The sequence below is a fragment of the Mucor mucedo genome (assembly GCF_025094135.1).
Source record: "Mucor mucedo strain NRRL 3635 chromosome Unknown EV154scaffold_52, whole genome shotgun sequence".
Taxonomy (NCBI): Eukaryota; Fungi; Mucoromycota; class Mucoromycetes; order Mucorales; family Mucoraceae; genus Mucor; species Mucor mucedo.
In genome coordinates this window covers 48481-75355 of record NW_026252336.1, presented here as the reverse complement: position 1 = coordinate 75355, position 26875 = coordinate 48481, and the positions used below count along the sequence as shown (strand labels likewise).

At 38.6% G+C, this 26875-nt stretch overlaps 15 protein-coding genes across 15 annotated transcripts; 8 read left to right on the top strand and 7 right to left on the bottom strand.

Annotated features, from left to right (window-relative positions):
• The first annotated feature begins 2325 nt into the window (after positions 1-2325).
• On the top strand, positions 2326-3919 carry EV154DRAFT_510627 (uncharacterized protein). The gene has a single exon (XM_051601722.1). It carries the CDS (start codon positions 2434-2436, stop codon positions 3688-3690), a length of 1257 nt encoding a protein of 418 aa, XP_051457095.1. The 5' UTR covers positions 2326-2433; the 3' UTR covers positions 3691-3919.
• Positions 3920-4109: 190 nt separating this feature from the next.
• Positions 4110-4722, top strand: EV154DRAFT_510626 (prosome, macropain 26S subunit, non-ATPase, 10). Its single transcript, XM_051601721.1, has 3 exons — positions 4110-4289; positions 4363-4464; positions 4525-4722. The coding sequence occupies exons 1-3, from the start codon at positions 4194-4196 to the stop codon at positions 4639-4641; spliced, it is 315 nt and encodes a 104-aa protein (XP_051457094.1). The 5' UTR covers positions 4110-4193; the 3' UTR covers positions 4642-4722.
• Positions 4562-5281, top strand: EV154DRAFT_244875 (ankyrin repeat-containing domain protein). Its single transcript, XM_051594573.1, has 3 exons — positions 4562-4730; positions 4802-4869; positions 4934-5281. Exons 1-3 carry the CDS (start codon positions 4680-4682, stop codon positions 5181-5183), a joined length of 369 nt encoding a protein of 122 aa, XP_051457093.1. The 5' UTR covers positions 4562-4679; the 3' UTR covers positions 5184-5281.
• A 13-nt stretch (positions 5282-5294) lies between these two features.
• EV154DRAFT_603040 (uncharacterized protein) lies at positions 5295-6392 on the bottom strand. The gene is made up of 2 exons (XM_051607327.1): positions 5578-6392; positions 5295-5511 (listed from the first exon to the last, which is right to left on the bottom strand). Exons 1-2 carry the CDS (start codon positions 6328-6330, stop codon positions 5332-5334), a joined length of 933 nt encoding a protein of 310 aa, XP_051457092.1. The 5' UTR covers positions 6331-6392; the 3' UTR covers positions 5295-5331.
• A 446-nt stretch (positions 6393-6838) lies between these two features.
• EV154DRAFT_510612 (uncharacterized protein) lies at positions 6839-8964 on the bottom strand. The gene is made up of 4 exons (XM_051601720.1): positions 8816-8964; positions 7936-8739; positions 7389-7848; positions 6839-7323 (listed from the first exon to the last, which is right to left on the bottom strand). Exons 1-4 carry the CDS (start codon positions 8863-8865, stop codon positions 6865-6867), a joined length of 1773 nt encoding a protein of 590 aa, XP_051457091.1. The 5' UTR covers positions 8866-8964; the 3' UTR covers positions 6839-6864.
• Positions 8965-9803: 839 nt separating this feature from the next.
• Positions 9804-10749, bottom strand: EV154DRAFT_510606 (uncharacterized protein). The gene has a single exon (XM_051601719.1). The coding sequence runs from the start codon at positions 10401-10403 to the stop codon at positions 10173-10175; it is 231 nt and encodes a 76-aa protein (XP_051457090.1). The 5' UTR covers positions 10404-10749; the 3' UTR covers positions 9804-10172.
• A 263-nt stretch (positions 10750-11012) lies between these two features.
• On the top strand, positions 11013-11847 carry EV154DRAFT_552085 (uncharacterized protein). Its single transcript, XM_051605031.1, has 2 exons — positions 11013-11395; positions 11466-11847. The coding sequence occupies exons 1-2, from the start codon at positions 11044-11046 to the stop codon at positions 11588-11590; spliced, it is 477 nt and encodes a 158-aa protein (XP_051457089.1). The 5' UTR covers positions 11013-11043; the 3' UTR covers positions 11591-11847.
• A 211-nt stretch (positions 11848-12058) lies between these two features.
• EV154DRAFT_389213 (uncharacterized protein) lies at positions 12059-13857 on the bottom strand (the record flags this gene model as incomplete). The annotated part of the gene is made up of 7 exons (XM_051595091.1): positions 12059-12244; positions 12342-12621; positions 12741-12863; positions 12966-13172; positions 13354-13633; positions 13726-13747; positions 13819-13857. Coding segments are annotated over 7 exons (1137 nt in total), but the record flags the coding sequence as incomplete, so codon positions are not given.
• A 403-nt stretch (positions 13858-14260) lies between these two features.
• Positions 14261-15154, top strand: EV154DRAFT_538275 (ATP phosphoribosyltransferase; the record flags this gene model as incomplete). The annotated part of the gene is made up of 1 exon (XM_051604261.1): positions 14261-15154. The coding sequence occupies one exon, from the start codon at positions 14261-14263 to the stop codon at positions 15152-15154; it is 894 nt and encodes a 297-aa protein (XP_051457087.1).
• A 154-nt stretch (positions 15155-15308) lies between these two features.
• EV154DRAFT_244719 (guanine nucleotide-binding protein subunit beta-2-like 1) lies at positions 15309-16808 on the bottom strand. The gene is made up of 3 exons (XM_051594572.1): positions 16671-16808; positions 16247-16334; positions 15309-16147 (listed from the first exon to the last, which is right to left on the bottom strand). Exons 1-3 carry the CDS (start codon positions 16702-16704, stop codon positions 15334-15336), a joined length of 936 nt encoding a protein of 311 aa, XP_051457086.1. The 5' UTR covers positions 16705-16808; the 3' UTR covers positions 15309-15333.
• A 354-nt stretch (positions 16809-17162) lies between these two features.
• On the bottom strand, positions 17163-18052 carry EV154DRAFT_510591 (oxidoreductase-like protein). Its single transcript, XM_051601718.1, has 3 exons — positions 17735-18052; positions 17660-17674; positions 17163-17579 (listed from the first exon to the last, which is right to left on the bottom strand). Exons 1-3 carry the CDS (start codon positions 17995-17997, stop codon positions 17393-17395), a joined length of 465 nt encoding a protein of 154 aa, XP_051457085.1. The 5' UTR covers positions 17998-18052; the 3' UTR covers positions 17163-17392.
• Positions 18053-18069: 17 nt separating this feature from the next.
• EV154DRAFT_564091 (RAM signaling pathway protein-domain-containing protein) lies at positions 18070-19314 on the bottom strand (the record flags this gene model as incomplete). The annotated part of the gene is made up of 1 exon (XM_051605821.1): positions 18070-19314. The coding sequence occupies one exon, from the start codon at positions 19312-19314 to the stop codon at positions 18070-18072; it is 1245 nt and encodes a 414-aa protein (XP_051457084.1).
• Positions 19315-19485: 171 nt separating this feature from the next.
• On the top strand, positions 19486-20705 carry EV154DRAFT_510589 (uncharacterized protein). The gene has a single exon (XM_051601717.1). The coding sequence runs from the start codon at positions 19530-19532 to the stop codon at positions 20523-20525; it is 996 nt and encodes a 331-aa protein (XP_051457083.1). The 5' UTR covers positions 19486-19529; the 3' UTR covers positions 20526-20705.
• A 1956-nt stretch (positions 20706-22661) lies between these two features.
• Positions 22662-24755, top strand: EV154DRAFT_421579 (Sodium/hydrogen exchanger family-domain-containing protein; the record flags this gene model as incomplete). The annotated part of the gene is made up of 9 exons (XM_051596040.1): positions 22662-22770; positions 22835-23100; positions 23158-23202; positions 23267-23349; positions 23400-23585; positions 23647-23695; positions 23766-23891; positions 23977-24030; positions 24084-24755. 9 exons carry the CDS (start codon positions 22662-22664, stop codon positions 24753-24755), a joined length of 1590 nt encoding a protein of 529 aa, XP_051457082.1.
• Positions 24756-26319: 1564 nt separating this feature from the next.
• EV154DRAFT_552079 (uncharacterized protein) lies at positions 26320-26760 on the top strand (the record flags this gene model as incomplete). Its single annotated transcript, XM_051605030.1, has 2 exons — positions 26320-26382; positions 26456-26760. The coding sequence occupies 2 exons, from the start codon at positions 26320-26322 to the stop codon at positions 26738-26740; spliced, it is 348 nt and encodes a 115-aa protein (XP_051457081.1). The 3' UTR covers positions 26741-26760.
• Between the last annotated feature and the right edge of the window lie 115 nt (positions 26761-26875).

Below are 26875 nucleotides of genomic sequence, written 5' to 3'. Positions count from 1 at the left end.
CCATGGTAAGTAGGTTTGTTAAAAAGAGAAGATGAGAAATATTCTAATCGCGTTGGGGTTCTTTTGTAGTGAAGAAGCCGTCATGATATCACCTGATCATGGAAATGATGTTCACTCCCAAATAAATAAAAAAAAAAAGGGGGGGGGGGTTCGATCAACTCATTTCCGATCCATTTTTTTTTAAAAGAAAAGCTGAGCCAATTTTATATGGGGGGGATTCAAACCTTGAGTGTACATAAAAGTCTTTTTTATGCGTGTGAATCATTTTCATTTTAAAAATTTAGTTTCTCCTAACAAAAAAAAAAAAAAGATCAATTAAATTGTCTTCTTTGTACTACAGTACTGTTTCTGATAGGCCAAGAAAAAGGAGAACAATAGATTATATAAATATCCTCTCTCTCTTTTTTTATTTTATTTTTTCTTTATATCTTTCTTTCTTTCTTTTAATTATTTTATTTTTTATTTTTTTGTCTTTCTAATGTTTAAAATATCCAGTAAATCGTTTACTCAGCAAAGAGCCGCCTTAAAACCCTTGAAAAACGCTTGCATCTTTGAAGAGGAAGAAGAAGATCAAGAAGACGATGTGGAAGTGCTGGATGATCATAGTAGTTGCTATAGCCTAAGTACAGGGGTAGCAGCCGTCACCACCCACGATTCTAGGCACGAAACTATGATGTTGGCACAATTCTTTTCAACCACAGGTCCCGAAGAACCTATTTCTCCATTATTGAAGGGTGATTCTAAACCACAACATCAATTTAAGCGTGCATCACGTCTACTCTCTCGATTACGTAAAAAACCAACCCTATCTGCATTACATACAACTACAGAAGTAACACCACCCAAAAGAACTCATATACCTCTTCCCGACTATCATCCAGCTACTACACAATCTATCGTAGAAGAACCAGTCTATCGGGAGACCTATAAAAAGTCTACAACCACCAGTAACCACCTGCGTGATTCGGGAGTCTATAGTGAAACTGCTTCCGAACGAGACAGTACATATCATCCTTCCTATGTGCCTCCTGTCCCTACACCACCTCCACCTCCATCAGCAGCATCAGCAGCATCAGCATCAGCATCAACAGCAGCAGCAGCAATATCAGCGCCATTCTCATCATCTAATGCACAAAAGAAAGGAGCCTTCTTGACGGATTTACAACAGTTCCCTCAACCACCATTCTACAAGAGTTTTCCACAACGACCACCACCGTTACCACCTGCCATTGCTTCAGCAGCTATAGCGTCTGCTAGTGCTAATACCTGTTCACCTACTACCACTGCTTGCTCACCGAATAGTATTAGCTCACCCACCAGTACCAACACAGGGATTCATCATGTACCTGAAGCAGCCTTAAAAAGACGATCTGTGGCACGACTCCGTCATGTTCAAGTTCAAACTGAGGTAGAAGAGATAAACGAGACACGAAGGGCGTGTCCTCATTGTAGACAATCGATAGGTAAAGATCATCGTATGCGACGACCATCATGCCCACCTGCACTCTCTTCCACCGTGAGTGTGTCAAGAGAAGAAGAGGAGACAATAGATACAAAAGCATTGATGGCGATGGTGGTGAAATTAAAATCCCAACTTGCAGAAGAACAACAGTGTCGAATGAAATTAGAAAATCAAATGTCAAAACGAGATGAATTGGCTAAAGAAAAAGATAAATGGGCTGGTGATTGTTTATGGCTGAATGATCGTATCGCTTTACTGCCAGAGTAAAAAAAAAACAAATAAAAGTAGTATTATTTAATTATTATAATAGTCAATCCCTGAAAATTCATGCAAAATGATTACTCTTTTTACGCGCGCGCGCAAATATTAATCCGATAGAAAGGGTTCTCTCTTTCTTTCTTTTTTTACTTACTTGAATGATAAGCAGGGTTCTCTTATTTCTTGCTTTATCAATGTTTGTTAATTTCATGGAAGGAACATGGTGTCCATATATAGTAAACACATTGATGTTTTTTACGTTTTCTGATCTCTTTTATACAATATAAAAAAATAACAGAATAAATACACCTACGTGTAAACTGCACAATGTCATGTAGTTGTATTTCAACACTTATTCTCTCTCTAGGGGGAACAACCCTTCTCTTATAATATAAAAACGTTTTTTAGTTTATATATTAATACCCGCTTACTACTGACATTACATTCAAAACCTTGTTGCCATCACCAGGGGAGGATAGCAACCCTTTCTTTCTTTCTTTTTTTACGCTTGTTGTAAGAGACAATCACACCATTTTTATCATGCATTTATCTCTCACTCTTTTTTTTTTTTACCGTCAGCCCATCCCCCCCAAATAAAAAAAAAAGAAAGTCACTTTCCCCCTCCCAGGTCTTTTTTTTTTTTTTTATTTCTTTATTTTTTTTGTGAAGGGGTTCTTTTTTTTTATTAATCTATAACACTTTTCATCATTAATATGGGTCAACGTCAATCCTCTCAACGTTCAGATACACCCTCCGAAAACGAACGTCCCGCTACTGCAAGCGGACGAATTCGTCCTCCTTCACGAGTTCAAGCTCAACGAGATGCTCTCCGGTCCGCAGTTATACCCGTCAATGAAAACCAACGACGAGATGAACGACGAGCAAGACGAGAACGTTTACGAGAATTATCAGAGGCAAATACAACTCCTCCATCTCCTTCCATCACACCTTTCTCTCGCATGATTGCTTCCGTCATTTCTGAAGCGGTATTAACTTCCTTTCGCAACGGCCAAATGGCCTCTTTAGCTCCTCCGCCTCCACCTCCTCCACCACCTCCACCAGCAGCAACAGCAACAGCAACAGCAACAGCAACAGCAACAGCAGCAGCTGAAACAGACGAACAAGGTCAACAAGGACAAGCCAACGTACGTCAACAACTCACCATGCATCTTTCACCTGAACTCTTTCAACAAATGGAGCCTGATAGCACAGAAGACTCCTTTATGCGCTTCATGCGATTACCCGTCATCGTCAGTAGTGTCTCTACCATCACCACAGAAGAGAATCCAGAACCAATAGCTACGGCAACCGTCAGTCCAGCCAATGAACTTCCTTCTCTCGCTGACCGAGATGGTCAAGTAAATCGAGTGGTACTTTTACCCGTCTTTTTATACGGTGTACGATCCTTTAACACAACAACCACCAGTAACAACAACAACAACAACGAAACAGCCACTTCCACTCCTCGAACAGAGAATCGAAGAAGTGAGCGACTTCGAGCAGCCAGTGCTCTTGCTGATACGGGAGATGTCGTAGCCACAGCGAGTAGTAGTGATGAAGATGGTTCGCCACCACCAGCAGCAGGCGAAGATCGTGTGGGTAGTGGACAATGGACCGTGTATATTATTAGTGGCAGCAGTGTAGAAGGTATTATGAACGATAATCCATCGTATGAAGAATTATTGGATTTGGCCACCTTGATTGGTCCTGCACGTACACCTACTGTGAGTCAAGAGGCGATTAATTCCCATGTGCCCATCTTAAAATATACCCAACAAGTGAAACAAACCATGGTGGGTAACGCAGACGGATGTCAAGTTTGTTTGTCCAACTATCAATCACAGGATGATGTGCGTGTCTTGGCTTGTCATCATGGTTTCCATCAAGAGTGTATCGATACCTGGTTGACCCTCGGTAAAAATCAATGTCCCTTGTGTCGTGATGTGCCTGTGCCTTCATCAGCATTATAAATTTTTCCCTTTTTTTATTATTATTATTATTCCATCCATCATTCATGTACATACATCACACACTCACACACACTATAACACACTATAACACACAATAACACAAATTAACACAAATTAAGCAAAGAGAAAGAGGGGGGGAACTCTGAGTTTGTTTCAATAAATCATTTTAATTAGCTTTTTCTTTTTTTTCTTTTTTTTACACGGGAAAACTACTTTGGATAGGATGAATGTCTTTTTATATAAATAAAACTATCAGTGAACATCATTTTATGTGGTTACAAGAAATCAGCCCAACAGGTCTGTGCAAACAATGTTTACACATACCAGTGACCGGATCATACATGAACGATACGGTCTTTTTAGGAATCTACCCGCCAAAGCAGCAGCAGCCACGTATTAAATCTCCGCCCCCAAAAAGCAAATTTTTTTTTTTTTTTTTTTTTCAAGAAAAAAAAAAAAATTTCGTGATTAGGACATTTTTTTTTTCTGTTAATTCCTTTACCATGTTGACAGTCTACCAAGCCGCGTATGAAGATAAACTGTTTATAGTCAAGCAAATGGTGGAGAAAGACCCTAGCCTGGTACAAAGTGTAGACGAGGTAAACATACCCCCTTCCTTTTCGTCGTGTAGGGCCTGTATTTTTATATGATAACACTCTTTTTTTTGAAAAGGATGGACGTACTGCGCTTCATTGGGCGGCTTCAGGAGGTCATGCATCGATTGTAGAATATTTGATGAATAAGGGAGCTATTGTGAATAATCCAGATAAAGATGTAATGATACATTCTGTATACCAAAAAAAAAAAAAAAATCTGAGTGTTTATTTATTTTAGGCGGGATGGACACCATTGATGATTGCTGTGGCGGCAGGTCATGAAGATGTGGTCAAGTTACTCTTACCTCAATCAGACGTGAATCATCAAAATGAATCCAACCACACTGCCTTGTAAGTCCTATTAAGTGTAGAACATTTGAGTTACAGAAACTGATGAATGAAAAAAAAAAAAGACATTATGCAGCTTCCAAAAATAGAATAGAGGTAAAAACAAGAATTTATGATTCATGTGTGTGTGTGTGTGTGTGTGTAACATATATATTATAATATTATAGATCTGTAGATTGTTGCTAGCCTCGGGAGCCAATGTAAATCCGTTGAATGGACAGAAACAGACTCCGTTGTAAAAAAAAAATAAGATAATTAGATTAAAAATAGGCAAATGACATAACTCTTTTTTAATTTAGACATAGGGCAGCCAGTGGTGGTTATGTTCATATCATGGAACTGTTACTCTCTCATAAATGTAGAGTCAATCCTAGAGATAGTGCTGGAAATACGCCACTTCATCTCGCTGTGGAAGAAGACCATGGAAACGCCGCTCGTTTACTTTTACAACACCATGCAGACCCAGACCGTTTAAATAACGATGGAAAATCTCCCATTGAAATTGCCTCACCCCAACTCGCATCTATTCTTTTTTCTGCAAATAAATAAATAAAAAAAAAATTTTAGGGGGGGCCAAAATAAAAAAAAAACGACGTCATATTTGGATAAAAAAAAATTTTTTTTTTTTCTGAAATATAACAGCCCCCTTAAAAAAAATACAGAAAAAAAAAAAAAAAAGTAATAAAAAAACCAGTTTTTATTGATAATAGTTATAACCTGTAGGTATGGGATGAAATGAAGGATATGTTTGCATCATTTGTTGTTGTTGGTTACGATAAGCTGTTTCCACTTGCTTCTTGGCAGTATCTCTTTCCTTCTTTTGACGTCGCCATTCTTTACGCATTTCCTTGAACTCTGTAGGATGACGCTTAGGGCCCTATGGACGAATATAAGTATCACTTTTTCTTATAATAATAAAAAAAAAAGTAAAGAAAAAACTTACATGTTGTTGCATGCTCACATGAGCATTCAAGTGGTTCAAGGTGCCATAGGCCTTTGTACAACCAGTCCAGCTACAGTGGTAGAGTCGTTCAATTTCATCATATCTTCTGCGTGGTCGCTTACGTTGGTTTGTACCAGGAATAGCCACAAAGCTATAGACCTTGTTATCGGATGAGGTAGAAGACACCGATGATTCCCTCTGTGGACGACGAGAGTCCATAAAGGAAGGTGGCATGCTCAATAAATCATGGTTGTTTGTCAGACCCGCTGCCACCGCTGCCGCCGCATTGAACATTTGTTGTTGTTGCTGTAAAGGGTCCATAAATAGTGTAGGATCATTAGCATTATTGGAATAAATGGGAAGAATGGTATTGACAGGCGTATCTCCTGTTGTTAGTGTTGTTGTATTATCTGTTGTGGATGCATTGGTTGTTGTGCTGGTTGTGTGATAGGTATTCGTGTTATGGTTACTGCTCGCTAATGGTAAAAAAGGTGTGTCGGTTTGCATCAAGGGTTGTGCAGTGGATGTAATCAGGGAGGCTGTAGCTGCTGCTTCCATCGCTGCCATGGTCACAGCTACTGCTTCTACTTGTGCCTTCTTCCCGAGTCCATTTGTGTCTGTCATGATTTGTGAGAGGGGAGGCAAAGAAGGTAGTTCCAGTTGTTGAAGAAAAGGTTGTGATATTTGTCTTCTTTCTAAAAGACTACTTTCGCTTGTGCTATTAAAGGGAAACATTGTTGTGGATTGAGTCATTATTGTATATATAAAGTAGAGAGAGAGAGAGAGAGAGAAAAAAAAAAGAGAAGAAAGAAAGTAAAAAAAAAAAAGAGAATGAGAAAAAGTCTTTTTTTTTTAAGGAACAGAAAAAAGAAAAAAAAAATTATTATCGGAGTTTTAATTTATGACGTCAATACATTGGACAGATTTCGTGGTTCCCCTTTCCCCAGGCCGTTTATGACGTTAATTTCATCCAATCAAAAGAGATCGTCCGTTACTCCAAACGGGACGCCACCTCAAGATTTTCTGCAAAAAAAAAATAATAAAAAAAAAATCTCAGCTCCGGTCACAATTTGTGTTTGACTCACTCACATGAAAATAGAATCCTTTTTTTCTTTACCCCATTCAAATGTGCCTGAAATGAGTAGTTTTGGGCGACGTCATGGGGGAATGAGTGGTTATACAACAAAAATAAAACTCCCCTTATATATTTTAAAAGCTCCTCTTCCATCCCCCTTTCTCCCCTTGCATGTTATTTTAGGAGTTTTTTTTTTTTTTTTTTGTATTTATTTATAAAGAGAGATCGACGGCAAATATCCCACCTTTGTTATCACCCACCATACTAGTCTCTGCAAAGCGATAATGTTCTGATTTCAAATAGGCTTGAACGGTAGGCTTCAATTTGGATTGTCTTTTACTCAATCCATTAGCACCCGAATGATGACCTGTCCCTGTCACGATATAAATAATACCACCATATTGACTCTTCATCTCTCCCAATCGTTGTTCAATCATGCGAATCGCTTCATCCTCATGTAACCCATGCAAGTCCACAAAGGCTTCATGTTGTGACCGTGATTCAAATATACGTTGACTCGCTTCCGTATGCATTTCTTGCATCATACGATTATATCGTTTCGCTTCCATCGAATATAACCGTGCTTTCGCTCCATCCCCTTTCAAATAGTATTCAGTTGCCCTACTGAAAAATCGATTTCTCAGCATACCATACTCAATCGCCTGTTCTCTCTATTTTTATCGTGATCCAGCATTAATTTCCCCAATTCATCTTTTTTTTAATATATAAGTTTTACCTCCTTCATATACACAGAGTTCAAGGTACTACCAGTGTCAAGCCAAGGAATATGCACAGGCTGTGTCAATCTCTGAAGATTACTATAACCTGGTCCACGACGTGCTCCCACCTTTTTCACCGCTTGTTGTTGTTGTCCTTTCTTGGCTGAACCCTTCTTCTTAAGCGCTTCGGCAAAATTAATACTATGACCTCCCTTGATTGCATTAGGTGCCTTTTTAATTTTAGACGCAAAAGCCAAGGAAGGAAATTCATCACATGGTTTCACGGAAGGTACTGGTGATGATGATGGTGCTTTCTTAACCATCGTAGTGCTAGAGAGTTGAGGATAATCCGTAGGTGTAAACTGAGGTTGTTTCGGTGAGGGAATCACAGGAGGAATCATCTTATTCGCTACTTCTTGCACATCAATATGATGAGAGAATTCACACGAGTCACCTTTAAAACAAGTTCCCTGCAACCTTATAACAAAAAAAAAAGGCGTTATCTATCATTTGTACAAAAAAATAATAGTAATAATAATAAAAAAAAATACAGATATTCTTTACCAGAATTTACAGACTTTCTCTTGAAGATCATGCACAAACCAACAATCTTTGCGATAACATTCTCCCGCTAAAAAATGCCGACATACCTGTCTCTTTTTCACACTGGGAATAGCCGTCTGCGTTTCCATCGTCGTTGTCACAACAGATGCATGGGTTAAAAGAGACTCGATGGCACGATCAACATCATAGTCATGACGAGCTAGTGTCTCCAGCAGGGCCTCATCACTCAAGTCGGAAAAAATCGTTTGCATCATTTGCAATGTCGACATGTCCTGTTCCAACCCTTCAGCTTCGGTTTCCTCCAACGATGGATTCGTCACATTCAACGCTAATCGGTTCATGTCTTGAATCGTGTGGGAATCGTACAAGGTCCCATGATAAAACTGTAAGGTTGGATCAAAGGCTTCATCATCGTCCTCACGGTTACTGCTGCTGCTCGTGTTGGTGGGCGTACCCTTCTTTTCTTCTATAGCACCACCACCGCTGCCGCTGCCGCCACCGGGAGACCAGATATCGGCCTTGTCCGTACAAGGCTGCCATTCTTGTTGTGGGTCCCATACATGAAGCGTTGTGCTTGTTGTGTGCGGTTGGTCGTCATCGTCAAGTAAATGACTGGATATCAAGTGTTGGCTGAGGTCGTCTACATCGGTGTTGTTGTCTCCCAAAGAGGAAGGTTCAGCAAACGGGTCAAAGGCATGCGCTGGTGGTATATAGGACTTTGCACCCAGATTAAAGTCGTTGCTGGTATGGCTACTACTATGGTTGCTGTTGTTGTTGTTGCGGCTGTTGCTATTGTTGCTGGATCTAATGTGAAAAGGGGGGGGGGTTAGAAGAAGGGCAGTTGGGACATTAAAGAGTGTGTAAACAATCCATGGTTTACTTTTGAAATACTTTAAAAGTATCTGTCGTCCATTCCGAATGTTGGTTCATTATTATTTTAATGTAAGTTTTGTATAAATGAAAGAAAGGAGAGAAACAGAGAAAAAAAAAAAAAAAAAGTGACTATTAATTTTTATTTACAAAATTTATATGAATGAGAAGAGGGGGTGATGGGGGGGGGTTGATAGAATATGCATATGTACAATGGTAAAAGAAAGATGAATGACGAGAATTAGATATGAACCATGGCATTTCTTCTTCTTAAAGTATAGACGGGTAATTGAACAAGATCACCTAAAATATCGACTTGTACAATCTGTCGTGGGTTGGTTTCCATGCATTTTTCAATATAGCGAGGTCTCATTTGTGAGAATGTGACTGTAGTCACAGTGGCAGGGTTAGGAAAGTGTCCGATTTGACGAATAGCAGCGTTCATTTTTGATAGAGAATAGATGTGTTTAAAAAATAGAGAGAGAGAGAGAGAAAAAAGAAAGCTTTTCCTATTTTTATACGGAAAAACCCTCCCAAAAAAATCAGACCAGTAATTTTGTGTCTCCGTTCCGTGAATTTCTCGCTTACCACAAAAAGCTCAGTGCTCACGCCACATGGGATTAAGGTTTAGCACACACTGGTATTATACAGGCACAGATCTGTTTTATACATGTTTTTTTTTAGTAAGTGGAGGAGGAGGAGGAGGAGGAGGAGGAAACAATTAAAAATCACCCGATATTTTTTTTTTTTTTTTTTAAAAAAAATGTATGTTGATTCATTTGTCGCTTAATGTGAGATTTCGATTAGAACTAGAAATAAAAAAAATCGAATGAATCCCCAATGTTACCCTTGTACACAGTAACATTTATTACAGACTTGTTAGCTGTATGTACACCCCATTGTGTCATACATAAACAAGAAACCCCCAAACGCGGCTTTCGGAATTTATTAGATATAAAAAAATATCAGCAGATATATATAACACCAACAAAAAGGGATTTAGTAAAAACTTATTGACACGAGTCATTCTATAATACAACTTCTGCAGATATATTCTCAATTTAAGTAAAAAAAAAAAAAAAAATCACTCTCTTTTCCATTTCTCTCTCTCTCTCTCTCTCTCTCTTTCTTTTTTTGTTCATTTTAGACACACATTCGTACACAAAAAGTACAGAAAAAAAATAAAAAAAACTCTAATCTCTGTTTGTTTGTCAACTTTTTTTTGTATTTTCAACGAGGCTTATGCTCACAAATAAAAAAAAACACCTCATTTTTATAGTGTCATGCACTCCTTTAATTCTCAGACATAATTCCAACATGACTACTATCAACACAGTAAATCACCATAATAATAATAATAATAGAAATCACAAGGGTGATAGGTTAAAATAAACACAGAATAAATAAATAAAAAAACTTGGTTTTCCTCTTCCATCCCCCCCCCCGCACCCCCCATCCTCTCGCGTAATCAAATAAACAAGACTGACCTGTAACGTGGGATATTTCCCTCTCAAAAGGGAAAAAAAAAGGGGGGGGAGTCTTTTACTATGATACCAACCGTGCACACAAATATACAACAACAACAAAGAAAATGTCATGTACTTGTCACTCTCTCTCTCTCTCTATCTCTCTCTTTTATACACACACGTAGAAATGATCGACATGGAGCAGAAATAAAGCCTATTATTCTAACCATCATGGTCAGACCATAAGAGAGAGAGAAGGGGAGAAAAAAAAATGACAGCTATTTTTACTTTTTTTTTGATGAAACCATCATTTTTAAATTCAAGGGAGCCTCATCCAGAAAAGAAAAGAAAAAAAAACTCCATTAGGCGTGTTGTAATATGAATACTCTAAAAGAAAGAAAAGAAAACGAGGGCAGGAGGAGGAGGAGGAGAGAGAGGGGCTATGGGAGGGAGAGAGAAGTAGAGAGAGAAAGGGGATAAAGGGGTTTTTGAAAGTCAATTATGCTAATTACTGCAGGTGGTTTGTACTTGACTACACGCATCAAAAAAAAAAAAAAAAAAAAAAAAAAAAAAGAGGCAGCACCCAGCATAAGCACCAACATCTTTATTCTTAAACAACTTTTTTTTCTTAAACTTACAAGAATAAACCACCCCTTGCAAAAAAAAAAAAGAAATAAAAGTATAAAAAAGAAACACAATCCCCCTTTTCTCTTTTTTTTTTTTTTCATATCATTCATCTTCTTTTTATATTTATTCTTTTTTTTTTTTTGCGATGAAGTGTCAAATTTTGATCTGTCTTGTTGTATTATGGATGACAGTTGTCAATGCCAAACCCGTTAAAAAGAGAGGTCTCTTGGGAGACACAGTGGGTCATGCAGTCAACACAATTACTCGACTCTTGTTTCACGGTCGAGGCACATTTTTCGATCCCGAAAGAGAAGGTGGATCTCAAGGTGCCTGTGGTCCCTTTGCCGATGAAAATTCACAGATCGTCGCCATGAATGCTGACCAATACGGTGACATGAGCAGAAAGAGTCACTGGTGTGGTAAACGTGTCAAGATCTGCTATGAAAAGAAATGTACCGTTGCCACCGTTACTGACGCCTGTCCTGGTTGTGACCATGGTAATCATCCACATTTAACCTTTTTTTTTTTTTATATAACCTTAATTCTAACTTTTTTTTTTCCTTTTAGGTTGTTTGGATCTTACACCTGCTGTTTGGGGTCAACTCGAAAGTGACACCAGAAAGGGTATCATTCCTATTTCTTGGGGAGAGTATATGGGTGAAGATAGTGATGAAGAAGATGAAACCACCTAAATTCATCTCACTCAATATTAACCCCCCCTCCTTTGACCCAACATACATCCTTCCCCTCTCTCCCTTTCTCTCGTCCTCTTTTTCTCTCTTTTCTATATAATTGTTTCTACCCTTTTACAATCATTATATATGTATTAGTAAAAAAAAAAAATATCCCCCCAACCAACAATAACCAACCAAAAAAAAAAAAAAATTCCCCCCACCACCCAAAACAATAGTGTACCACCTTTTCTTCTTCCTCTCTCTCTCTTTCGTCATTTAATAATAAATAATATTTAAACAAGATTTTTTATTTATTGAGTAAACATTGTGAAGATCACCCTTCTTTTTTTATTATAAATAGATCATCTCCCTCTCCGCCCCCCCCCCTTTTTTTTAACATCTTCTCTCGTTTTAGCTAAGAATAGGTAAGAACTACAACAGAAAAAAAGTCAATCTTAATACAATAAAAAAAAAACTCTACTTTACGTTGCCGATAATGACGCTGGGTAAATCAAAGATATCTCGCTTGATAGTAAAGCAGAATGTACAAGGCACAGGCTTTTGCTGTGGTGTCTTGATAATGCATGAATACACGCATGATTTATCCGTGTTATCAAACGCATGCGTAGAAAACTTTTCCCAGTATTCGACCGCCGACTGACTATCCATTAGCTTTTTTTTTTTTTGTTAGATCCTATTTTTAAACACACACACACACACTTTTTTTTTATAAAAATAGTGAGAGATGCATTTTTTTTTTTTTTTTTACCTCGTAGATGTATATCTTCTTGCCCAGTAGCATGTCCTTGGTCCATTGCGTCAGTAACGAAAACTCCTTTCCGACAAGACAAATTTCACCCGTTCGTCGCCACACAACCGTCGGTGTTCCTGAAAAACTAATCAATTTCTCATACTCTAACAAGGTGCGTTGAAGACATTTTTCCATAAACACAAGATCTTCTTCCGTTAAATTCATAATTAACGCTAAAAATGACGGTCGAAATAGCGCCAGCGCTCTACTAATTCGCATCAAATCCTCCCTGCTCATCCTATATATATATATATATTTTCATCCTTTCATCGGTTAACAAAAAAATAATAAAAAAAAAAAAATAACGCTACACGAACGCCTCCCCCCCTTTTTTTTTTTTATATCACACTACTTAACTTGTCGCGCACGTATTGGATCAGGTAGTGAAACCCTTCTGCATAATTAAACGGTTTCTTCACTCCCGTATACGCTTCCTCCGGTGTATTACCATACCCCTTTCTTCGTCCCGTCAAAGATAGACTCCGCTGCTGCTGATGTTGATGTTGATGATGTTGCTGTTGCTGTATGGGCTGCTGCTGCTGCTGTTGCTGTTGCTGCGGTTGATGTTGTTTGACATGAAACGGACTTTGAATCGGTCCTGGTGAGGAAGCACTGGTCACGGGCGAAGCTTGATCGAGAAAGGGGGATGCATAAAATGGAAATATCTGCTGCTGTTGCTGTTGCTGTTGCTTCTGCTGTTGTTGTAATGGTAGTTGCATCATGGACAAATGGATCGGTGCATTAGTAGTTGAACTTGTAGCAGAAGTGGTAGGCATGGAGGTGACTGTACTACCACCGTGATGACCCATACCTCCTCCTCCTCCCCCTTCTTCTTCTTCTAAAGGATTTTGCAACATGTTTCCCAAAAACCCGTATTCTAAACCAATGGTCTCTGATCCAAAACCTAGATCAGAAAGCGAGAAATCAAAGATTTGTTGTGTAGGATAAAGTAATTCGCTTGTGGTGGTACTCGTTGCTGCTGCTGCTGCTGCTGTTGTTGTTGTTGTTGCTACTGCTGTTGTTGTTGTTGTTGTCGGTCCTGTAATTAAAGTTAAATATATAAATATATATATTTAAATAGGCAGGTGATAATAAAGAGAGAGGGGGGAGTTTACCAATCGAAGTGAGGATGGCTTCATTTAATGTTTCTTGAGGAGAATAAATATCAGAGAGATATTTAGCTCGTTTTCTTGCTGCGTCTGTACATGTGCTTGCTAAATCTCGCTTTATACAACGTTGGCAAGGTCTAGCTATATATAAAAAAAAATGTGTATTTACATTTGGCACGTATCAGTTTCCCCCACCTCCTCTCTTTTTTCCTAATTTTTTTTTTTTTTATTACAGTCATCACAGGTCAAATGGGCCTACAGGAGTTAAAAAAAGATGAGTTATTCCTCCCCCTCCCTCAAAGTGGTTTATATATATTAAACATTACTCGCTGACAATGTAAACATGCTCTGGAGGCCTTCTTTTTTTACTCTCGAGTTCAGTACTGGTATTATTGGAACTGGAAAAATAATTCGCAAACTCAAGTTCTTGATCGGTACGAGTCATTATAGAAAAAAAAAAAAAAAAAAAACGAAAAAAATGCGGGGGGTGTGAATGAATCTTTTTTTTTTTCCCTCTCTCACTGTGTGTGTGTGAGAAAGGGGGGGGGGGTACTTTGGGTGTGAATAAAGTGATCTCCCATTTTTGTTTGTCATGGTAACACATGGCGGGTCATCCCTATCCCCCCCCCCATTTCCCCCCTCAGGCACCACATTAAAAGAATTGGTCAAAACGTATTTAAAACTCACTTCTTTAGTGACTCACAAAAAAAAAATCCGCTAGCTTTTTTTTTTTTGACACTTTTCTTCAATTCCTAAAAAAAAAAGAAAATGCAATTTGTCAAGGATTTAGAGGATCGTTTATTATTTGCAGTACCCAAGAAGGGTCGTATTTATCAAACCTGTATTGAATTATTAAAGGGTTGCGATATTCACTTCAACCGTAGTTCACGTCAAGATATTGCTCTCTGTACAAACTTACCTATTGCTCTCGTCTTTTTACCCGCCGCCGATATTGCCAAATACGTGGGTGAAGGTAACGTTGATTTAGGTATCACCGGTCAAGACATTGTGGCAGAAAGTCAAGTCGAGGACAAGATCCGTGAATTACTCGAACTTGACTTTGGTCAATGTCGTCTCTCTGTTGAAGTCCCCATGAACGGCCCTTGCCAAACCCTCGAATCCTTGGTCGGTAAACGTATCGTCACCAGCTTTGTTCACACCACCACCAAATTATTCGCTCCCTTGGACGCTGCCGCAGGTAAGACCACCAGCATCAAACACGTCTCCGGCTCCGTCGAAGCCGCTTGTGCCTTGGGCCTCGCGGATGGTATCGTCGATCTTGTGGAGACAGGTGAATCCATGCGTGCCGCTGGTTTACACGATATTCACGACCTCATGGAAACTCAATCGGTCTTGATCGCCAATCGTAAATCTCATCATGTCGAACTTATTGAAAAGATCACCTCTCGTGTACGTGGTGTCTTGACAGCTCATCAATATGTCTTGTGTACCTACAACGTCGAACGTAAGAATCTGTCCGCTACATCGCTCATCACACCCGGTCGTTTAGGTCCTACCGTTGCCAGCCTCGATTCTCATGACGGTTGGGTCGCTGTTTCTGCCATGATCTCCGTTAAAGAAAAGGGTCATATTATGGATCGTTTGACAGAATCTGGTGCCACAGATATTATGGTTATGGCCTTCACTAATTGCCGCGTGTAAAAAAAAAAAATAATAATAATACATAGATAATAAAATAGATTATATATATATATAGTAAATCAGAAAACACATTGTTTAATATATTTTTATTACAGCACTTTTTTCTTTTTTAGAAAAAAAAAAAAATAATGATGGAGGTGAGGGGGTGTGTGTGATTTGCACTCTTTTATTTAGAAAATTTAAAGAGTACGGGTGACTTGCCAGACACGGATGATGTTATCAGAGTAACCAGAGAAGAGAGTGGCACCATCAGCAGACCAACAGACAGACAAACAGTCAGGGTCAGGGTTCTTTCTCTTACCTAATTGAGCAAACTCAGGACGGAGCTCATCAACAATAGACTTGGACTCGAGATCCCAGATCTTGATACCAGTAGCGGTAGCAGCACAGAGCCAGTAACGGTTAGGGGAGAAAGTAAGGGCATGGACAAGAGATCCAGCTTCGAGGGAGTAGAGATGCTTGGCATCGTTAAGATCCCAGAGCATGACAACACCGTCCTTACCAGCGGAAGCACAGAGAGAACCATCGGGAGAGATGGTGACAGTGTTAACATAACCGTTGTGACCAATGAAGTTGGTACGGAGCTTCATCTTGGCAAGATCCCAAACCTTGACGAGCTTATCCCAACCACCGGAAACGATGAGAGGGTTAGCAGGGTTAGGAGAGAAACGAACACAAGAGACCCATTCGGAGTGACCATCTTCAGTGATGTTGTACTTGCACTCACCGAGGGTGTTCCAGAGCTTGATAGACTTATCACGAGAACCAGAAACAATTTGACGGTTGTCAGCAGAGAAGGAGACAGACAAGACATCGTTGGTGTGACCGACGAAACGACGAGTGGTGGTACCGTTGTTCAAGTCCCAGAGACGGAGAGTGTGATCCCAAGAAGCAGAAAGAGCAAATTGACCATCGGAAGAGATGGCAATATCCTCAACAAAGTGGGAGTGACCGACAAGAGACTTACGGGGGACACCGTAGTTTAACTCATCTCTGTATTATTTTTTTTAAAATAAGCTATTTAGTCATTCGCTCTCTTTCTCTTTCTCTCTCTCTATTCCTTTTATGCAGCATGCGGCTTTTGTTTCTTACCTGGTAAGGTTCCAGACGATGATGGTCTTATCACGAGAGGCAGACAAAACCATGTCAGGTGCCTCAGAAGTGGTGGCAATGGCAGTGACTATTTAATTTGAGTTTTTTTTTTTTTTAGCATTTTTAATTTTTATTTCATCGTGTTTAAAAAAAGACTTACCCCAGTTACCGTGACCTAATCAATGACAACAACAAAAAAAGAAAGAGAGGGTTAATATCTGGTTGTCAATGCTAATGAACGTAGGTGGAAGTTGCATGTGTATAATAGAAAATGGGGAACTGCTGCTGTGTCGATTCGCAATCATTGACACTTTTTTTTTGGTAACAGTTGATAATTTTTTTTCCATCCGCTTTTCATTCATTCATCCATCCATCCATCCATCTAGTATACACATGCAAATCACAACTGATTTTATGTACACACCTTCGAGTGTTCCGCGGAGAGTAAGAGTATCCATGTTGGCAGTAAGAAAAGAGAAGGATTCACAAGTATGCTTCTCTCTCCATTCTCTTTCACCTGTCTCTCTTTTTTTTTTTTTTTCCGCTCAGCGCCAAAACAAAAAAAAAAATCTCTCTCTCTTTCTCCCCGCTAAGCGGACAACCAAATGGTAACCCAATAAAATCCATGCAGGGTCCTTCTCCCCCTTCCCCTCCCCCCACACACACATCATAAAAAAAAAAAAACGTTGATTCCAATTACAACGTTTTTCATGTAAGCGACCTCACGTTTGTTCCCCCCCTTTATTTTTTTTTTAAAAAAAAAGGAGGGAGTAGCTAATGTTTCATTGTTTATGAATGATTCAACAAAAGAGTATGTGAATGCAATATAAAAAAAGGTCATCCATGCAAGTAAATCCTTTTCGATCTACCGTTGTTATCCTGTTCATAACGCATAATCAAACTAAACTGTCATTATCTCCAGTTTTATTTTTTATTTTTTTATTTTTTGCATGAAAAAGGGGTAGGGGGGATTTCCATGGCAATCAAGCCTGTGATAAAAAAAAAAAAAAAATTACATACACACTAGTAAATGACGCTGTATGTCATTTTACATTCTCCTCCCCTCCCCCCTTCTTTTAGCTTCTACTATCCGTTAAATTCTATATGATTACAGTCTATTAAAAAAAAAATGAACTTTTTTTTAGGTTACATGGAATTGAGCTTTTTTTCCATGTCTAAAAAGGCCTTCATGGTGGGATCCATTTCATCAGGTTGATCATTTCCACTGTCTAATTCTTGAGGAAGCGGCACACCTTGTGACTTGAATCGGTTTCTGATTTCTGATTTCTTTGCTGCATATTCTTCCATATCCTCACCATACATGTCCCACACACTACAAACTTGGATTAGTCATCTACTCTGCCCCCCCCCCCCTTTTTTTCTATCTTTCTTTTTCTTCCTTGTCTTGCTTACCAGTGAGCACAACCACTACAAAAAAAAAGAGGGTAAGTATGTAAAGCTACAATGCCCATTCCCAAATAAGTTTACCTCATGCAACAATTGTCGGGCGCTTCGGGCTTAATGGGAAGTTCAATGGGTTCCTTGTTGAGATAGACAACGGTTTGGGTGGTAGGCACCAACGTTGGTTCCGGTTGGACGGGTTCAAAGGGGATGGCCACAGGCACTCGAGTCGGCACTTGTTCAATCTTGAGTGTGGGTGCACAGCTTGACTTTAGAATTTGTGTCCACCAGCCTTTATAATTCGGTTCTCGTTTATAATAGTGCAACGACCTCACTAACATGAGTGACATTATGTAAATGAGGGAGTAAGAAATTAATTTAAAAAAAGATTTTTTTTTTTTTTTTAGTCATTGTGTAAAATTTTATTGTTGCGTATTTCTACGTTGCATGGGTATATCAGAAGCGGGAGAGGTCATGGGCACAAGATGTTGCTCAGAGACACTCGCACTTCTTTCAGGTCGACCAAGGTAAAATCCGTCTTGCGCAAACGTACTACCATGGTTCCATAATTTGGCTACTTCCGCTGTCATCCGCGTCACATACAGACATCCTTGCTTCACAGACTTGGGCCACACAAAATCTTCTTCTTTTGATATCGACCTTATAAATGTCATGATGCCCACAATCGTCTTTAAATAAATACTCGTATCCTCCCATATTCTACGACTTGATTCCGTGCGCGTCGGCAGCAATAATAAATCATCTTTATTCTTACCCATATTCGATTCCACATTCTTATCCAGTCGATGACATAGTTCCGTCGTATTCTGCGCTTGTCGGGCTAATTCGCTTAATTTCTTGCCCAGACTACTCGAAACCTGAGTTTGTGTCTTGGTTTCTTCAATCGTCTGACATAGTGTGTTCAAAACATGCAATGATCCAGTGACTGCATTTCGTAAATGGTTGTAAAGTTGTGTGTTATCTCCCCCATTCATTACACCACCACCACCACCACCACTGTTGCTGCTGTTGCCACCACCTCCGGGTGAGGCCAGCGGTGACAGGATGGGTGAATTAGCACCTGGTGAATCACGAAATAACAAAGATTTCGCATGTGCTGTTGTTGTATCCTGTGATATCAAGTGTGGCTGTATCACTTGCCAAGCATCCTTCATATCAATAGTGGCACTGTACAGATGCATCAATAAATTTCGAGAGAACTTTGTATCAAGCCCTTGCACGAGGATCGATAAACGTGTACGTAAAGTACTACACAACTCCTTTAGAACATGAATACAAGCCGAGGTAGCCTGTACAAGATCCTGACAGATATCCGTTGAACGTCTTCTTTCGGCCAAATCCAATAAGAGACTGAGCTTTTCTGTACTGATGCGTGATTTATGTAAACTGACCGAAAATGCTGCCTGAAGACTATCGTTCCCGGTACATCCTAAACATCGACTCAGCGAACGGTGGAGTGAAGACGCTGTGAAGAGGACCGTGTGGGAAGCTTCCGTGATAGCTTGCATCGCTTTCGGATTTTTCGTTTGTACATACGTATTTTCGCTCTCGCCCCCCTTTTCCATTTCTCCACGACTGTCCATGCGTGACAGGTTTAACGGTGGTAAAGTCACTGAACGTTGTGGAAGATGTTCATTTCTTTTCATTTGCCGTTTAGCCTAAAGAAAAATAAAAAATAAAAAAAAAAAGGGGGGGAATATTAAAGGGACCTTTCTTTTTTTTTTTTATATATAAACATGTTACTTTGCCATCACGTGACACTTAAACCGAGCTAAAAAAAAAGAAAAAGAGAAAAAATGTTGTTCATTTCTTTTTTTTTTGCTTTTTCTAAATACAAACAAAAGAGAGACAGATAGAGAGAATGGATCGCCGTTACGATCAAGCACCAAGAGATAGATACATGTATTCGAGAGGTCGGTTTGATGATAGACCTCATGGACGCGATGAAGGATATTATAGACGAGATGATGGACCTTGGATGAGCAGATACCCACAAACACAACCAGCACCACAAGCAGCAGCAGCAGCAGCGGCGACAGCACCAAGGAGACATCATGATGGCTATAGTCGCGACCATTACTCACGTAGACAACCTTCACCTACGCATCGTCCCGAAGAGAACAGACATGTGCTGGACGAAAAAAGAAAAGAGGATGATGACCGCAAACCAAAGGTAGATGTACCTTTAGAACCCACCGCCGTAGTGAAAAAGGAACAAGAAAGCGTCAAAAAAGTATATAAAGAGGCTGTTGTCACCTTTGATTCGGACGATGAGGCTGAAAGAGACGAAGTAGTAAGACCACCCATTGTCGAAACTGGAAACGACTCGGATGAGACAGTCACCGAGAAAAAAACAGAAGAGGACTTACCAGACGCTTGGGCAACCCATGTGTCAGACAAAGGAGAAAAGTACTATTATAACAAGAAGACAAGAGAGAGTGTGTGGGATAAACCAACATCAGAAAAGATCGTCATCGTCAAAACTACAGAAGAAAACAAGCGCAAGTTTGTATTGCCTGACCGTGAACGCACGCATCATCCTTACCCTCGTCGCTATGACAACAGACCTTTACCACATATGCCTTATGATTACCATAGACCCCGCTATCACCATTATCGCTCCATTTCACCTCCTCCCCCATCCTCCTCCTCGTCGTCAGGACCAGATAGATATTATCGTCATCCTGCACCCAGAGACCCTTGGTTACATCATCCTCCGCCTTACCGCCATCATTTGGATTATGCACCGTTACCCCCTCCTCCTCCTCCAAGATGGATGTCAGCCAGAAGATTAGATTTCGATAGAAGAGAACCACTACCACATTACATGCATCGCAATACCAGAGATTACAGATAATACACTCACTCACCTACACTCACTCAACATAGATCACTTTTTTTTGTTTGATTTCCATAAAAAAAAAATCTACCACGTCTATTCAAATATATCTCTCTATTTATACATATATATAAAAAAAAAAGTCTCATTTAAATCCTCCCCATTGTCCTGCTGCTGCTGCTACTACTGATATCACACTCTTCAGACAAATACAAGCTTACAACTACAACAGCAAAAAAAAAAAAAAAAAAAAAAAAAAAAAAAAAAAAAATGACATCCTATGCAAGCTCTCACTGTGTTGAATATTTAATTTTTATTTTTTTATATTACACTGAAAATTGTATGACACACAGACACGCACACATAATCTACAGGGGGTGGAAACTGATCTAAAAGAAAAATCCGGTGTACTGTTGTTAAGACATATAAATTTTAAAAATCCTTGCTCATCAGATACCTCCAGTCATGGTGAAAAGCGTTTGGACTTGATCAATGGATACAACACGACGGTGACTTTTGTAACGGTGCCCAACAAGTTGCCTTAAGCATGCCTTTATTCACAAGGTGTTCCTTAGCATTTACAACACTCAGATGAGCCCCCCTATCTTTTTTTTTGACAGGTCTACGACTATCTTGAATGATATTCTTCATGTGTAAACCCTGTTAAAAAAAAAAAAGAATAACTGCCAAATGGGAATCAATGGTCTTGCATAATAATATTATCGACCCATTCCGTTATTATTAAGCCTACTATATATCTAGCAAAACTTGCGCTGGCTTGCATTGACAAGCAAAAATAAGCCATGTTAGTCTAACATGTCCTACTAACCACACAATACGGATTGGCAGTAAACTCAATTTTACCCATCACAAATCAGTTATAAGTAATAACTCGCATGAAATCCCAGATCGCCAATGTTTTTTTTTTCAAAACTATACGAGCGTACTCAACGACATCTTTTAATCTAGTGTGAGTCTTTAAATCAAAAACAAGCGTTTTAACATGAATTATTTTCCTATATCATAAATGATAGAGGCGCGTCCTTTTTGGAATCAAGTTATGAGGAAGTAATATAAAGGATTAAATTCTATAAGAATATATAGATGACGTTTTATGGTATTTAGCGATAGATATATTTGAGCTTTGGTAAAATGTACGCTACAAGACACTTTCAGCAATATTTTTCTAAAAAAAAAAGGGGGAGGGGGTTAAATGAAGGTGTCTGGTATTATTCTGCTAGGTTCTAAAATGCTACAATGTTGACATGGTTGATTAATTACATATCTCTCGTCTTGGCAGAGGTTTTGCAACAGAAGCAGAAAAGAGGGTTAATTTACTAGCATTTGTCAAAAAGAAAAAAATATTTTCTCTACTTAGTGCCGCCTTATAACAAGTTGATGATATCCTGTAACAGCGTTGTCATCTCTGCTATTAGTAGAATTTTGGGTCATAGCGATGTAAGGAAAGGGTTGGGCGTGGATCTAGTAGATAAATCATGACGCGCGGTGTAGAATAACTAGATTATGTAATCCGTATTTGGGGAAAAACCCCGTGTTTGGGTTAGAGCCGAACATGTAGTTTTCTGTTTTGCGAATATTACCGTACAATTAAAAAAAAAAAAATTTCATCATTGGCCAAAAGGGGCATAATATACTTTGGGATCAACGGCATAATTATAAACCAAAAGGTCTTTTGTGAATTAATTCAATTGCTTCTTGACAAGGCCTGAGTAACCCCCCCCCCAATCATAATTTTTTTTTTTTTTTTTTTTTTCGGTTCATGTAAAAAAATTTAAGTTGAGAGAAAGCTCAGTTAAAAAACCGACAAGCTAAAAATGGATATTTCGGAGCTGGCGAAATTAGCGCAAAGATGACTTGGGTATGACAGACCTCTAAAAAAGGTAATTTCATTTTCGATTTCTTTGTGACAGGTTTGAAAAAAAAAAAGTGTATATATTTTAGTAGTAGATACAAAAACTATCAGTTTTTTTTTTTCTTCTTGACCTTCTGTAGATCTTTTTTATTTATTATTTCTATTTTTGCAGTAGCAAAGTTAAGACTTTTATAAGTAAGAAGCCTACCTAGAAAAGACACCTCTGAGAGAAAAAAAAATCTTTAACATTTTTCGCATATCAGTTTATTTCTTTTAAAAGTATGGCAATTGATACAGTTTCTGTCATTGCAGCTGTTCTGGGTGGATTTATATTACTCTATGGTCTTTCATCACTTGTGATCAAAGAAAGACTCTATATTTCTGAAGCATGTGAGTACTCTCTATTTGTTTGTTTGTTCTGTATCTCATGCATCCCATTTTATTTATTTTCTAGCCGTTGCTATCGTTTGTGGTATCGTTTTTGGCCCCTTATGCGCTAAATTTATAGACATCAGTCAGTGGGGAAATGAAGAAGTCATCACTAAAGAATTCACTCGTATCGTCATTGCCATTCAAGTCATGGCTGCTGGCGTCGCTTTACCAAAGCGTTATCTGTACAAGGAACTACGTTCATTACTCGTTTTATTAGGCCCTGTCATGATTTGGATGTGGTTAATCAGTGGTTTACTCGTATGGGCATTTATTCCCGGTCTCAATTATGTAGGTTTTTATCTACGTTTAAAAAAAGAACACTTTTGATTGACGCGTTTCTAATAGTTGGAAGCATTAATGATCGCTGCATGCTTCACGCCTACTGATCCAGTAAAGTATTATCTATTGATTTAACTCGATAAGTATTCTGATTTTTTCTTTTTTTTTTTTTAAGATTTTGGCGAACTCTATTGTTCAAGGTAAATTTGCAGAGAAACATGTTCCACTCCATGTCCGACAAATCATTTCATGCGAAAGGTAAATGATAAAAGAAAAGAAAAAGTATATCCTCTAAGACGATTGTATAGTGGTGCTAATGATGGTCTTGGTTACCCATTCTTGTTTTTGGCCATCTATCTACTTCAAATGAACACAGGGGCTGCCATTGGTAAATGGGCTTACTGGATCATGTGCTATAACGTCCTTTTATCATGCATCATTGGCTTTGTCGCAGGTTATGTTGCCAGAAAACTATTGAAATATTCAGAACAAAAGTAAATCGCTGTTTATCTTTTGTGTACCACGACCCCTTTTAATTAACATTCACAACATTAGAAAATACATTGATAAGGAGTCTCTTTTGGTGTTTTCCGTTGCTTTAGCAGTAAGTAAAAAAAAAACAATTCATTTTTTAAGGTTACGTTCCCTGATGGTGAAACTTTTTTTCTTTCTAGTTGTTTCTCATGGGTACCGTTGGGTTAATTGGTAGTGATGATCTTTTAGCTTGTTTTATTGCTGGAAATTCATTTACCTGGGATGATTGGTTTCGTATTGAAACCGAAAAAGCACATTTGATGGAGGTAAGGTTTACTTATTTTCCGCACATGTCTATAACGTCCCAACTAATTTTTTTTTATATTTCCTTTTAAAATCAATTTCTACCAGGTGGTCGATATCTTGTTAAATCTGAGTGTATTTGTATATATTGGTGCAACCATGGTATGTAATGTTTTCACTTTACTACAATTCACAAACTAAAATAAATCCTATAGCCCTGGTCTCTATTTAACAGCGACTTACTTCAAATCAGTGTTTGGAGGCTAGTCGTATTGGCCATTCTTGTCCTTATATTTAGAAGACTTCCTATCGTGCTGGCACTTTATAAACTTATACCCGCCATCAAAACCTGGCGCGAGGCTGTATTCACCGGATGGTTTGGTCCCATTGGTGTAGGCGCTATCTTTTATTACTCTATCGCCCTTGAATCGGTACCGTTGGACGGTCCCAATGCCCATGCACGTGAGGTCCTGAAACCCGTTATTTACTTTATGGTTTTGGCATCTGTCATTGCGCACGGTATCACCATCCCACTATTCTATATCGGTACATTTGCAACACGAACCCTCACCCGTACGAGTGAAAGTGGAAATCCCGTACTTCAACTTCCCAAATTTGAAAGTTTCGGAAAGGCGTCGCCCACCATCATTGAACAGGTACAGGAAAAAACCATCGTAAAACCGGTCGAATCTTCCTTGCCAACGGAACAGCAACGTCATACCACCATTACTATCTTAACACCAGAGGAAATTAAACAGCGTGAAGAGTCGCCTCCTTTGCCAAATTTTGACTCGGCAGAGGAGATCCCACCAAATCAACATAATACTTCAAGAAGACGTTCTCACGTTGTCGTAGACGATGACGATTGTACCATGTATCTACCCTAATTACCCTCCTACTTTTTTTTTTTTTTAAATTTGTAAATAATAAATCTTTTTCCCCCGCCTTATTTTTTGTATTTATACAAGAGTTACTACTTTTGTTTTTAATTTGGAATAAATGTTGTGATAGACGGGTAATTAGCAGGTAGACTGATATTATCCAAGTCCGGGATTAAAATGATCCAGTGTTTGGAACAAATATTACTGGCTACTTTGATTGATTTATATTGGATGTATCTAGTCCAGTCTAAATACTTAGCAACTTCGCTGTGGTGTTCAATTAAAAAAGTATATTGGAATTGTTCATGCATAAAGTAATGTAGATTATTTGAAAGTGTTTCCACTATTTTTTATCCTTGCTTTTTTCTGATATGTTGAAAAAAAAAGATGTATCTTCTAAAATCACAAAAATATGATGATTTACCAGTGACATCAATTACTATTGTTAAGCTCTCTTAATTTCTTTTTTTTTTTAAAAAAAAAAAATGCATTCATCATGACATAAATTTACCTATCAAAGTTTAATGGCAGCACGTCTAAACTAGTATAACTTTAAATTCGTCCAAAGGGAAATCATTTTAAAAATGTTTTTAGACAAATGCAAATATATTCCAAGCAATAGCAAAAAATACATTCAGACAGATGTAAAAAGATATTCACTGACAATTACTTTTAATTGATACTAGTATCCAGTCTTGGTTGTCTTTTACATTAAGAGTTTTACAAAGAATCTGAAAGGAAGCTGATTTACTTGGTTTGTACTTCACAATTGGATTGTGTAAAGAGGTGTGAACAAAGATATAAACAAAGGCTTATATTCTCTTCCATAGAAACGCGAATTATCACGGCTTTTTATGCTACTGACATAACAAACCTCATTTTTAATTTGATAATCGTTGGCGTGATGTCTCTTCTGTTATGATAGCAACTGGACAGATCAGCTTGATCGTGTTATCGCCCAAGGCTGTCGGGATAATTTAATTGAAATCGAAGTGCATTAGTAAAATTGCTGAACTGAAGAATACTATAATTATCAAGGCAGATCTGCTTAGTTTATTTGCTTCAGATGCAACCAAGAAGTAGGTGCTGATGGCGACCTCCGCATCAATACAATGACATCCATTTTGAACGCAAATATTATTGGTTTGTATAATTGAGTGGATAGTCGGGCCTAGCAGTTGTATGAAGTTGCAACGAGGTAGTGTGGTGATTGTGCCTTGATATTTGAATTGGATGTTTTTTTTTTTTAGTTAACAATGTTGAAACACTTGTTACTTGCATAAATGACGTCAACCCCATTTTCGCGACTAGGTTGAATGACGATATCCTTGAGAGTTTTTTGTAGCTCTGGTAACGATTATATGATAATTTCTATTATTTATATGCATGATTCTATCCTGTGTAACACCAAGCAATCTACTGGTACGTCGGCCACTTGAAGCACTTATATGGGAAACTATTGAGGATCATTACCTTTCAACTTGCCCAGCTTAAATTGTGTGATTATCAGCAGGCTCCAGCTAATACAGGGCGTCAAAAATCGTATTTACAATAAGAGATACGCAGCATCATGGGTGGGTATGATCAATATACAGGTAGAAATCCACCCAAAATACGAGACATTTACAGTGAGGTAAGCATAAAAGGTTAAAAAAAGACATAAAAGATTAAAGAAAAACAATGTGGTTTTTATTATTATAAAAAAGTGGAGACTCGCTAGCCAGTTTTCATTAAAGAAAACCACCCAAGTGCAACTGCGAGGAAGTCAGTCTCCGTATGCACTCACCCTCAATTTTTTTTTGTTTTTGATGGCTATAAAACGGGGCTCTAGTAAATCACTACCACGAGGTCGAAACACCATGTTCTCAGCGTTGCAACGTGCATTCACTACTGAAATTACGCCATATACAAGCCGATTACCAACTAATCAGACGAGGGACCCATTTCTTTCAACTCTTGAAGCACGACCGGCAAGTAGAATGTTGCTTTGAATCACCTAACAACTCCCGCTCTTAAGCTAGGGCTTCGTGAAATATGCTCCTCAAGGTAAAAGTGTTGTTGAAAACGCTTTAGTAGCTTGTTAAAGAACCACAAAGGGCTGCCACATATACCATGTGGGAAAGGTG

Excerpts from the sequence above, each read along its gene's own strand:
- EV154DRAFT_510627 (XM_051601722.1), top strand. The coding sequence starts at position 2,434 with ATGGGTCAACGTCAATCCTCTCAACGTTCAGATACACCCTCCGAAAAC.
- EV154DRAFT_510591 (XM_051601718.1), bottom strand. The coding sequence starts at position 17,997 with ATGTCACTCATGTTAGTGAGGTCGTTGCACTATTATAAACGAGAACCG.
- EV154DRAFT_244875 (XM_051594573.1), top strand. The coding sequence starts at position 4,680 with ATGAATGAAAAAAAAAAAAGACATTATGCAGCTTCCAAAAATAGAATA. Across the intron at positions 4,731-4,801 it reads CTTCCAAAAATAGAATAGAG|ATCTGTAGATTGTTGCTAGC; the intron begins GTAAAAACAAGA and ends ATAATATTATAG. Across the intron at positions 4,870-4,933 it reads GGACAGAAACAGACTCCGTT|ACATAGGGCAGCCAGTGGTG; the intron begins GTAAAAAAAAAA and ends TTTTTAATTTAG.
- EV154DRAFT_510612 (XM_051601720.1), bottom strand. The coding sequence starts at position 8,865 with ATGAACCAACATTCGGAATGGACGACAGATACTTTTAAAGTATTTCAA. Across the intron at positions 8,740-8,815 it reads ACTTTTAAAGTATTTCAAAA|ATCCAGCAACAATAGCAACA; the intron begins GTAAACCATGGA and ends TTTTCACATTAG. Across the intron at positions 7,324-7,388 it reads ACTCTGTGTATATGAAGGAG|AGAGAACAGGCGATTGAGTA; the intron begins GTAAAACTTATA and ends CGATAAAAATAG.
- EV154DRAFT_552085 (XM_051605031.1), top strand. The coding sequence starts at position 11,044 with ATGAAGTGTCAAATTTTGATCTGTCTTGTTGTATTATGGATGACAGTT. Across the intron at positions 11,396-11,465 it reads CTGTCCTGGTTGTGACCATG|GTTGTTTGGATCTTACACCT; the intron begins GTAATCATCCAC and ends TTTTCCTTTTAG.
- EV154DRAFT_510589 (XM_051601717.1), top strand. The coding sequence starts at position 19,530 with ATGGATCGCCGTTACGATCAAGCACCAAGAGATAGATACATGTATTCG.
- EV154DRAFT_244719 (XM_051594572.1), bottom strand. The coding sequence starts at position 16,704 with ATGGATACTCTTACTCTCCGCGGAACACTCGAAG. Across the intron at positions 16,335-16,670 it reads TCTCCGCGGAACACTCGAAG|TCACTGCCATTGCCACCACT; the intron begins GTGTGTACATAA and ends CAAATTAAATAG. Across the intron at positions 16,148-16,246 it reads ATCGTCTGGAACCTTACCAG|AGATGAGTTAAACTACGGTG; the intron begins GTAAGAAACAAA and ends AAAATAATACAG.
- EV154DRAFT_510606 (XM_051601719.1), bottom strand. The coding sequence starts at position 10,403 with ATGACATTTTCTTTGTTGTTGTTGTATATTTGTGTGCACGGTTGGTAT.
- EV154DRAFT_603040 (XM_051607327.1), bottom strand. The coding sequence starts at position 6,330 with ATGACTCAATCCACAACAATGTTTCCCTTTAATAGCACAAGCGAAAGT. Across the intron at positions 5,512-5,577 it reads ATGTGAGCATGCAACAACAT|GGCCCTAAGCGTCATCCTAC; the intron begins GTAAGTTTTTTC and ends ATTCGTCCATAG.
- EV154DRAFT_510626 (XM_051601721.1), top strand. The coding sequence starts at position 4,194 with ATGTTGACAGTCTACCAAGCCGCGTATGAAGATAAACTGTTTATAGTC. Across the intron at positions 4,290-4,362 it reads TGGTACAAAGTGTAGACGAG|GATGGACGTACTGCGCTTCA; the intron begins GTAAACATACCC and ends TTTTTTGAAAAG. Across the intron at positions 4,465-4,524 it reads TGAATAATCCAGATAAAGAT|GCGGGATGGACACCATTGAT; the intron begins GTAATGATACAT and ends TATTTATTTTAG.